The 12,018-nt window shown below is 36.2% G+C and overlaps 1 protein-coding gene across 7 annotated transcripts in view; it reads left to right on the forward strand.

Moving 5' to 3' along the window:
* Nucleotides 1-568: 568 nt before the first annotated feature.
* Nucleotides 569-12,018, forward strand: part of adgrg6 (adhesion G protein-coupled receptor G6) — a 36,553-nt gene continuing 25,103 nt past the window's right edge. For 6 of the 7 annotated variants that reach the window (XM_056764894.1, XM_056764895.1, XM_056764896.1 and 3 more), the window contains exons 1-3: nucleotides 569-803; nucleotides 3,561-3,649; nucleotides 8,437-8,784. In XM_056764894.1, the coding sequence (XP_056620872.1) occupies nucleotides 802-803; nucleotides 3,561-3,649; nucleotides 8,437-8,784 (439 nt within the window). In that variant the 5' untranslated portion in view covers nucleotides 569-801. The remainder of the gene's footprint in view (nucleotides 804-3,560; nucleotides 3,650-8,436; nucleotides 8,785-12,018) is intronic. The other variant, XM_056764899.1, reaches the window with a different exon arrangement.

A 12,018-nucleotide genomic window follows, 5' to 3' on the forward strand; every position in this document is an offset into this window, starting at 1 on the left:
CTTTGATAAAATGTGAAATGTGTTTTGTGCTATAATAAAATGATCATTTTAATTGAGTTCACACAAACAGGTGGGCTTGTAAACATGGGCTACATAACAAGTCATTTCAGCAGACCTGCTATTTGACCTGAATGTTGAAATGTAGATGTATCAGAGATGCATGCAAATGGAATGATGCGACTTACAGGTACTATCTGACCGGAAGATCTTCTCTGACGTTGAAAACAAAGTAGCCTAGTTGACCAGGGTGACTGAGGACAATTTTCTTTTGCAAGTCATTACAAGATCTTCTAAATATAGAGAATAACATAAGACATAAAATACACTTGTGGTAGGCTAAATGCACAAATAACCCTTTCACCCTATCTCTTTTTATTTTGTTTCCATGGGTTCTATTTGTAGCATTCGAATGTAACATTTTAAATATATTTGTGCGGTCTGTTATTAGTATGATTGTTTATATATTTAAATATTATTTAATTTACATTTGGGGGTCTCGGGATTTCTCTTACTGAAGGGTGGGGCTCTATTCAGAACTGCCTCCAGTGGTGGGACACACACAGTTTTGTCCAGTAAACTCCCGTCAGCGCTTAACCCAGGCCAGCATCTGTCCAAACGGAGAACAGATCCATCAAAACCGATATTTGCTATCTCTTTTGGTATCTCTGTACGACAATGCGCTTTTGATACGCGTCGGCGTGGCGCGTGAGTTGGTGGAGCGCAGCTTCTAAAAGTTTCTCTCAAGTTCAGTCTGAGGAAAAGATATAATGCGTCTTCTAAGCGACGAGCTTCAATGAAATCATGTAAGTTTATCTCAACTTTCTGGATTATTCTTCATTAAATGACACATTTAGGCTTTATCTTAAGAAACAGGCTATTGTTTTCTGATTGTCTTTCTCTGGCCGTAGCCTTCTTTTTGTGAGTAGAATTCGTAAGAGATGATGTGTCCAATTCTAACAGATTATTTAGTCGTTTGGATAAAACATTCACTGGGAACATAATAATTATTTACTTTTCATTTGAGCCATTGTTTATTTTCCAAAAAGACAACACCTCATAACTTGCATACAAAGCGCAAGTTTGTCCTGATAAGATGCGCTGTGCATATTTTGACGTTGTTTTACGCAGGGCAGAAATGCATCGATAACCCCAAAAGAATGGGTGTTACATTAAAATTAGTTGTTTAATCGTGTATAATGGAAATATTTATAACACTTACAGATATAGAAAAATAAAGAGTATATAAAAGGGTAAAAGAGCTGGGCTTTCCAAACTTGCTCCATCATTTTTGCGTCATGAAGCATCGCGCGTGTATCAAACTTGTTGCCTAGTTCATCTGGTTTATAAAGTTGGAATTTGTGTCATTAGATGTGATGAGTTCAGGTGTCAGAGAAAAATGAGGGAATGACGAATATCCAATTTGCCTGATGACAGATGTGGTGTCTCTAATAATTAAAAACTGTTGATGTACGTTGCAGTCACTTCTAAAGCTTAAAACCTTTGTCATTGACTGCTTGTTAATTTTTTACCAAGGCCAAAACCACCATAGACATTAATGTCCCCCAATTTTCCTGTTAGTGGTCCATCAGTTTATTTCGTGAATCATTTTTCGTTGAGTATAACTGAGGCTGTCTTGAAGAATAAGACAGAAGATAACTTCTCTTCGAGTGTAGGCACATATTACCGAATTTAGGAATTGTATTCATTTCTAACTTCATAATTTTCTATAGTCTTTTACTGAATACGCACTTTCTGCCATGATGAATCAAGTTCTTTATTCTGCTTGCATGGTCTCTGGAGTCGCTGACCCCATTCATGTATTTACATATTCTTAGTTGAATGTTCTGAGCCATATTCATGTTTTCTTTAATGTCATGTATTACATGAATATTATATAATGGTCAAAAGAAATGGCTTCTGTGCCTCTTCTGTGTCTCGGAATATTGTGGTGAGAAATGTGCCGTCCCATAAAGATGATTTAAAGTCTCTATTAAATAACTTTATTTATTTAGAACCTAAATGATGTACCATTCTGATTTATAATCACCATTTGAATCTGGATGTTGACTTTGAATTCAACTCAGATAAGACTATTGACATTCCCAGCAAAGCGCAATAACCTGACCTTGTTTAAAGGGATAGGATCCCATTTAACATGTTTTTATTCAACCATTTGGGCCTGTTGATGAAGGTGACGGGTGGCGTGCTGTTGTTGTTAAATAAAATATGACTACAGGGCCACAGCTATTGTGCCGCTAGCCAAATCGAGTTTCTCAACAATGGTTGAAATGATACAAGATCTTGAGACCTCACACATGATCTTGTTCTTCACAACTTCAAGACTTGGCAACAAAAGATTTGGACTTGTGTTAGTAAGCGTGATATCAAATGAAGCATTCCGATAATCTCATTATAACATACTCAGTCTCAGATGAAGGGACTTTTCCATCCATTTGTTTTAATGAAGACATCCGTCAACCTAATCGTATTGCGAAGGAACAATGCCCAATTAAACAAATAATGTCTTTGAGAGAATAACTTATGAGGTCTCTAGTGATCTTCTTTTCCCACTGGAGTCTTCATTTTCCATGAACTTCGGATAATGGTTTGCTGGAGTTATTTTCTTGGAAGCAGATTTTAGACCAGAGGTTGTAATTGTTTGTTAAAATTCAGTTGCAGATCTTTCATTTTAATGTGGTTCGTAGTTAAAACCTCAAATATGTGCATATACGTTTTGAATAAAAATGTTGAAGAAATAAATCCAACAGCAAAGCTTTGTAGCTTTGGGCATGTGGGAACATTTTCTCCAGGGCATATCTTTAGACTATTTTTTCACGTTTAATCTGAAAGAAAAACAGACGGGCCTATGGTTAGTCATATACTGTATTGCTCTTCATGGAAGATGTTTATTTTATGCTTCTGCCAGCAAGTTACTGACAGTTTGTCACATACTGAATGTTTTATGCATGTGTACAGTCTACAATAACTCAAGGTATATTTTACCTGCTGTCGCTTATACAGTACACCAGTAAACACATTGAATACAGTTATTCAGGTGAATAAACCATGGCTGACTCTCTTGTTTGGCAAACGTATCTTAGTTTCTGGTTTGCTGTCATTTCAAGTTATGCTTTGTAAATGTTGGTTTCAGGAAACTTATTACCCCTGACATGGGAGAACGATTAGTCATTATGTAACAAGGCAGCTTTTGCGTCGCTGTGGTCGGTCTTTTGACAAGAAAAAAATATGTTGTTTCCATGCCACAAATGCATAATTTAAACCTTCAAAGTTCTCCTGAATTATAGAAATGTCAGAATATATAAAGATATTGTGCTGCCGTCAAAGTGTTTATGAAAAAAGCGTGAGTTTTACGTATGAAGTGTTCGAACGCTGAGTAATAAGAAGCAACAACCGTTGTGTAAACAACATTTGATGCCAGGGAGGTTATTACATGTGGTTTTCTTTTCAATTTTTTTATCTACGCAACATCCAAATAAGATCAGTATTAAATTGAGTTGTGGTTTTGTTTGAGGATCTCATTTGCCAAATTTCCCTCTCAGGGTTTCGTTCATCAGTGGTAGGTGGTGGAGATGGAAGTTCCAGAAGATTCTCTCAGTTGTCCTGCTGCTGATGTGCCTTCAAACATCAGGTAAAGAAGCACAATACATAAATAATATTACAAATACTTTGACATCCAAAACTGTAAACCATGATTATGTTTTATTGATATGATATATTTATGTATTGTACAGTGTTTGCATGTATGTTCAGTATTGTATTCATCATGCTAACCAACATTGCTTTCATTTATTATTTTTCCGTTTTTAATTCCTCATCTTGACTTTTCATGTGCTTCTGGCTTTTTTCAATAACTCTCATCTTTATGTACATGTTTGTATCTTTTACTCTCAGCTTCCTTGAGTTGCATTTCTCATCTGCCTTTATGCATAACATGCTTTTGTTGTGCTTTGCTTAGAAACCACCTGCCAGCTATACAGACCTCAGCCAAATGGTAACATATAAAAAATCACAGAGAGTCAGTATGAAACCTCTTATGAAATCTCCTTTACATCTCTGTCCAAATAAATGACACAATCATGCTGCTTGTGGGGATTTACCTCAGCCGACGATAATGAGCTCATTGCAGAACGATCTTGCGTATACGTTGACTAAAATGGTACCCAAGGACGAGATGTGGATCCGGCCAGCCTTGTCCGTGGCCTCCCAGCATGCACCTCCTGACTAAACTGTATACCTCCTGTCATTGCGCAAAACCTTTAGTCGTTTTTGTATAGGTGACATAAGTCTGTGTAACAACACCCCCTCCCCCCCCCCCACACCCACATACTCAACTACCACTAAAGAAAAAATCATGGCGCCATGAACCCGTATTTGATTTGTTGTTGAATTTTTGAAGTTCTCAGTAAGTGGCATATGAAACGCATGTGAATTTTACTATTAGTCGCATACCATTGGCTGCCTGATTTTCTCATACTGTTATATTGGTCCGAGCAGGAATGTTTACAGTCTTTGGCTGCCCGTCAAAAACGGTTTAAAGGAAAGATCAGTTTTAAAGCCGGGAATCAGGTTTAGATGGGTTTTCAGAAGTGTGTTAATCTTGTGTGCGTTCAAAGACCGCTGAGACTGTTTAAAAAAAAAAAGATTTTAAGAGTCATTTCAAATACATTTTAATTTTACAAAAAAATAAATAAATCAAAACAGTGACTTCTGGTGATCTTACAGACCTCATTTAGATCACATCTAAATCAGATGTTGCTCAAACTTGGAAAGTTCTTGATAAAATAACTTTATTAAATCGGATTTGTCACATTGTGTAAACAGCCCGCCCAAACATCAGAAGCCGGAGGGGGGATCTTTACTGTCCCTGTGCGAAGGCTTGTCATTAAAACCAGATGTGATTTTGGCATTCGTAGGGAACAAACCCTTTGCGCATAGGTTCACTCTATGCTTTTGTTCTGTGTTTGCACTGTAGCCGCAGCACAGCATGTCACACGTTTATTTGTGGAATACCCTTGTTTTTCTGCCACGTATCATTAGCGTGGCTGTCTTCTTTTTCCTCGTGGGTATGTAAGCAGGTTTTGTCTCTGTTCCCAATAGGTCTTTGTAAAATAATTGCTCTGTTTTGTTTAAGAGCAAAGTAAAAAAACTCAGTTTAAAAGCAGATCTTTAAAGGAATGCTTCGTGTTCTGTTATAAACACACACAAAGACAGACATTTGGAATGACAGAACTCAGTTAAGCAATTACTCAACCCGTGGCTTAAGATTGAAGTGCACCTGAGGTACAGACACAGCATGAAATCTACCAGAAGAGCCGGAGAAATTAGAAACATCAGGAATTCAGCGTTCACATAATCAAACGCTGCTGAAAGAGCTATTTTTACGTTTCGCATGCTTTTAGCACCGCTGTAGATCTGGCCTTCCATCCTTTGGCATCTATTCAAAGCGGCCTTTCTTCTAAAATAACATTTTCGGATCAAAGCTCTTCATTCCTCATGTGCAATCAGGCCTTCATTGACCTTCATTTCATCATCAGACACTTCACCACATAGCTCAAATCTCATTATAACAGCAGTTTTATTTATTTATATATTTATGTTTTGACCTGTGAAGAATACGGCTGATTTGTCTAGACTGGAAATGACAATTGAAAACAAATACGCTTGGCTGTTGTAATGTTATTACTTTACACAAACGGTTGTCCCTGATGTGTTGATGTCTGAGTGTAGAGTGTTGTTTCTGACTGTATGTACAGCTGTGGAAAAAATTAAGAGACCATTTTAAAATTATTTTCAGTTTTTCTCGATTTACTATTTATAGAGACTGTATGTGTTTAGGTGAAATGATCATAATGTCTTTCACATTGCTGTTGGATGACTTGATGATACTCCTGAGGTAAGAATTTGTTGAAACTTAACAGAATACATCTAGAAGTGGTGATTTAAAGACATTTTGGAATGGTCTCTTAATTTTATTTGCGTCTGTATAGATGACAAACACAGTAGAAAACATTCAGTTGAGTTGAAACTATGTTCTTTACGGGATCCAGAGCCCTGGATGTGAGTGCCAGGTCAACAGCGTGGCACAAACACACTGGCATGGTTGGCCGTACTGCGTAATACTGTGGGCCACTCTGTAGCGCCAGCTGACAGCTTTGCACGTCTATAAAACAGCGGGATATTCCAGTAGCGTGATTCTGTCCAATAGTGATTTCAGCTTCTTTCTGCAGAACACTCTCAGGCCACTTGTCAAAAGCTGATCAGACTCCTTGCTTGTTTAAACCCCCAGGCATAATGGAGGAAAGTGTGATCCTTCCTTACATATTTCCTTTTTTCTGGGCAAAGGTTGAATTTTCCACCATTATCTGTCCCAGATGTTTTGATTAAGGCTCGGTTGGGGCAGGCTTTGCCGTGACGGGTCGACTACTCTGGTGTTTGTGCAGTGTATTTGATGGACTGTTATGAGAAGGCTCAGATAGTTCAGCTCATGAATATGAATTAGTAACTTTTCGAGCTCAATCGACGGATATATCTACCGTCAATTTGGGAATTGCCTGAGACATGCAATAATCTGCTATATATGTGTTTTTGGGTTCACAATGCCTGCATGTGATCATAAATGTGGTGTAAGAATTGTTTTACCGTCTACAACTTGCATTAGACTTATTGTGTTATACAGTAATAAAGTCTACACAGCTTTAAAAGCATTTCCATCACATACTTTCCATTTTTGAATTTTATTAATTTAGTTTTATTATAATTTTGCTTGGATATAGGTAGAGGTCTGTGGGAAAACCACAGGATGTAGATTGATAAATAGCAAACTGCACCTTGCATTATTCCATTAGGTTATCCAAAAATTGTCATATAACAAAGATATTGCAAATATGGGTACAATTGCCAAAAGAAATAAAACAGTTCTGTTAATCTTGACACCATATCTTGATGTGCTTTTATATGCACTTATTATATTAGACTACACAGTATAATAGATATTGAAATGTGTTTGCAGTTTTCGTTTGGGGCGCTTGGTTATTGTTGTCTTTCGTGGCTACTTATCGAATTGATTCTCTTATAGGTAATGGTATAAATAGAATTTAGATTAAATTATAAAAGATTTTGAAATCCAGTCTCTTTTTAGGCTGTCCACTCTAGTGAGCACAAGGTATCTAAAGAGTCATGTCTCTAAAGTGACTGCTATTCTTGAATACAATACGTGGTTTGGGCTTCATCCCCACAACTGGAAGATCGTTTTTCCTTTACAGAATGGATGCATTTTAACATTAGAGTCCAGCTCTCAAGACCAAATTTATTATTCCCACCTGGAATCTGTGTGAAAGCAACGAATCCTACATTTCCTTCCTTTGTTTTTAGACTTATGACCACAAGAGTTTAGAGGTAACTAGCATGAACACTCTATTTCATCTCTTCTTAGCCACTTTAATGGACCCTCGTGCTTTGTTGGATGTTTTTAATGCAAAGAGCTTTAACATCTCATGCATGAAAATTCAGTTTCTTGTTCTCTACAGTACAGTTACTGTAAGGGAAAATTTCTGTTTCCAAATAAGAAAAAATGCTATGAAATAACATGAACGTTCCCGAAGAACACATTGTATAGTGCAAATTCCCTCAAATGGAGAAGTTGATTTTATTTCTTTTCATCCCACTGGAGATGTCCTTTGACTTTTTTATGACATTTCACTGTCAGTATTGTTTGTTTATGGAAATCAAATTTAGTGGTAATATCCTGAGGAAGCTGCTGCCACTTGAGAAAGTTTGATTGGACTGCAGTGGGAATTTCTCAACGTTGTTAAATTTGCCAAAGTGTTGTGGTTTTCCCTTATATGCAGTTCTTCTCAAGATTGTATGAACAGGGGCCATTGTCTATGAACAAGTACACTTATTTTTGATACATTAAAGTTTCCTTATGGTTCTTTCAGTCCGTATGAGCTGACTCATATGAGAATCCTACAGAATTTTACTGGAGACATATTTGATTACTCTACCAAATAGTTAACTAAAAATGCACAAGCCTCTTTTATCTATAATGGAAAAACTGAAAGGGATTTTAGGATTTAATTCATCGGAATTTTAAACCAAACAGATTATTCACGCAAATTGACATGGTAAAAAATATATACGTTTTACATTTGACATTTACATTAACCTCACGTCGAATTTGGCGCTTTATGTACCCTTTTTTTAAAAACATGCAAATTTAATCGGTTAATAACACACAAATGAGACTTATATCTGTTTTCCTTCTTGTCTGTCCCTGATGCGCTGACTAACCCGGTGTCTGGCTGAACGCGTTTTCTTATTATCTGTTTCTCCTGTCCTTGCCCTCCGTGTTAACTCTGTCCTGTGTCCACTGTCGAGTCTCGCAAGGTAAAGTGACATGTGCCTGTTTAATTGCAGTAGCACCAAGCTGCACCACAAACTGCAATGTGCTGCTCACCGACTCCCTGGGTTCATTTACTTCCCCCTGCTACCCCTCTGACTATCCACCCAGTCAGGCCTGCAAATGGACCATACAGGCCCCAGCCGGCTTCATAGTGCAGATCACTTTCCTAGATTTTGATCTCGAGGAAGCGCACGGCTGCATCTATGACCGTGTCGTCGTCAGCACTGGCACGAGCGATGTCAAATTTTGCGGTTTAACAGCCAATGGATTTACTCTCAACTCCACTGGAAATGTAATGGAGGTTGCCTTTAATTCAGACTTTAGTGTCCAAAAGAAAGGCTTCCATATCAGTTACAAGCAAGGTATGTTTGAGGCAAGATTTCAAATAATGATTATTGTTTTATTCGATTGTATTTATTGATATGCGTTAGATGAAGTGAGATGGCATTCATTTGGGGTGCTGTCATTTATGTTTTGCTGTGCTTTTATTATTTGTAGCGTTATGAAGTCGATACACTGCAGGTAACTGTTCCAGGTGAACACAAAGTTTTGGTTTAGTTTTGAAAAACATCAGACCTCACAGATAACCTGTAGCAGCATTATCAAGATTAGATTGCTAAACTCTACTGCTTCATTTCATACTGCAGCTGCTCATATTGCATATTGCATTGCCTTTCATCCTACCATTATCATCCCATTGTATTTTTGTGTCGAAATTCCCAAACATGTAATTCAATTTTATTATCTTATTGATTATTTTGTCAGTAAGAGTATTTTGCTACAATACGACAACACAAAATCACTCATCACTAAGAATAGATGGTTTCAAAACAACAACATTATCAATCATTACTGCTCATGCACACTTTTGTGGACCAGTCTTAACTACAGGTACACATACGCAAAGAGTTCCTGCAGAATATTTTTAATATCAAGAAAAAGAAATAAGAAGTAAATTACATTAGCTAGCTAGTAAAAGTAAAAAACAGTAAAAGTATGTCTAGTCAGTATTATTTTGGGTTACCAGTAGATAAACAGATACTTGGCTTAACTTAGATATGACTGTTAATCGACCCATTTTTTTTTTTTTATAAAACAATACAATTAAACAAATGTATTCAATTAAATTATTATACAATAAAATATTAATATAAATTAATGTGAATATAAATGGATTCAAATATAAAACATACAAGTAATAATTCTTTGAAAACAATGCACACTGGGGTTACCACACCACAAGATGTTGTTCCGATGTTTTATCTCAAGACATTTGTAGGTATTTGTCTCAGAATGCACTTGTTGGCAGGACTAATTCTTACGAATCTCATCTGAAACCGTTGCTTGAGCCTGCATAAGACTGACAGCGCACATGCGCACGCATCTCCTTCATTGAGAGAGAAAAGCCAAGTATTTATATTTGATTTGTTTTCGTCATATTTAACATCCCTGTCATATAATAAAACTATAGGGAGACAAAACGTGACACAGAGATTTCTGCGCCAGCTGTGGTTCTCGATGTGGCATGGAAATCTTGCTGTTGTGTGTTTCTTCATATTTTATCTTTAACCCACTGGTTGTGTCATGTAGTTAGCCGCTACTTTTGATATATGCTTTAGTTTTGGCCGAAGAGTCCTGTACAGCGCTGTTGCCCTTGTTGTTGAAATGTTCATGCTGTCCATAAATATTAATAGTTATAGTCATTTTGTCTGTTGTTAGATCCGTATTCAGTGGTGGACAGTAAGCTACAGTATAACCTTATTCAGTTAAACTTGGCGCAGTATTATAAATTTGGTCGTCAGATCTGGAACTACTTCATAGGAGTGCGTTTAACTGATAAATAATGCAAAACTGTGGAACCTTCGTAAGCCAATCAGAATGAAGCATTCGATAGCCCAGTGGTACAAATATTGTTAAAACTATTCAGACCAATCAACATACACATACTGGGAGTTAACTTCTGGCCAAGGACATGCGTCCGATGAAACTGTCTCTAATAATCAGTATTTTGTTAAAACGTTTCAACATTTTAAAAATAAAACAAATTTAATTGAGAAGCAAAACTGTTTAAGATATTAAGTATGATTGAATTAAGAATAAAGTAATTGAATTTAAATTTAAGGAATCTTAAATAAAGCAATTACCTGGAAATGTAAACTTAATTCAAGATGCATTCCCTGTAAATACAAAGAGCTTAAAAATCTTACTATTGTAGAATATTAGATATCATTTCGCATTTCAAGTACATTTACCTTGATATGTAGAAGTTTAAATATTTTGCTGGAGAACAAGTATGATAATGTAAATTTTGTTGTTAAATTTTAGAGATGTGCAATAAGTATAGTATTGAATAAGTAATAAAGTCTGATTTATAAGTTTGTGTTAAATATTTGATGTTGTCTTATCATAGTCCATCAATTCAGACCAAAGTACTATGAACAAAACCTTTTACGTACTTACAGTATGTACTGTAGCTGTAGCCTATTGTCCAAACAACAAGGGTGCCTTTGTAAACTGGGAGATGCATATTTGTTCGCTTTTTGCAACAAAACAACGCAATGTTCTGAGAAGAAATACAAAACTAGCACATGAAAACCGTTCTATTAAGAAGGCAGACTGATGTTAAAGTATAGATATACCCATATTTACACTGTTTGCTTTATCTGGCCGTTTGGGAAAAAAACACGTTCAAAACCAATGTCATTAATGTTTAACCTTATGTCAACTACTTACATGTTCTATGATCATTCTATGCTGGTGATGTCAGTAGGGAATGTTCATCACAAATATGAAGTGCAACGAGCATTAATAAAAGCCATGCAGAATCTTAAAAGAAAGATTTTTCCATTGCAGATTTGCTGTGGTTTTCATAGTGAGAGCGCCAACATACACAAACCTCTACCAATTTGGAGCGGTGTTAAAAGTAAATGTGTCAGCAAATGTGACTTAAGAGGTGGTTTAACCTGGGCATTGAAATATGACTGTCCAGTTTGGAAGAACTTCAGTATGTTGTCCAATGACTGTTTAATATAATGTTCCTGACAAACTTGGATGGTTTTATTAGATTTTTTCTCAACAGTAAGAGATGCCACAACATTTAACATTTTATTATGGTAGTTGATTCCTATTTGAAATTAGTCTAGTGATGCACAACAGTATGTTTACACTAGAGACTTCCAATAGAGAATTCTATTCAATATACCAAACAAAATCACATCAAATTCTGAATTTAAGATCTGTTTTAAAGTGTTTTGTTATTGTTAAGAGCAAATATTGAGGAAAAAAAGACGTTTACTCCTAAAACCCCTCTGTTGCTGTCTACTGTGAAAAAGTAAATTGCTTTTGGTTCCAAAAACAATTTTAAATGGATAGTTTACAAAAAATAGACAATTCTGTCATCATTTAATCACCCTCTTGTCATTTCAAACCTGAATGACTTTCTTTGTTCTGCAGATATTTTGAAGAATGTTGGTATCTGAACAAAGGTGGTACCCATTCACTTCTATTGTATGAACACAAAACCAATGCAATTCAATGGGTTCCGTTGTTGTACGGTTACCAGCGTTCCTTAGAATATCTTCTTTTGTATTCTGCAG

The sequence above is a fragment of the Triplophysa dalaica genome, chromosome 13, assembly GCF_015846415.1.
Source record: "Triplophysa dalaica isolate WHDGS20190420 chromosome 13, ASM1584641v1, whole genome shotgun sequence".
NCBI classification, from domain to species: Eukaryota; Metazoa; Chordata; class Actinopteri; order Cypriniformes; family Nemacheilidae; genus Triplophysa; species Triplophysa dalaica.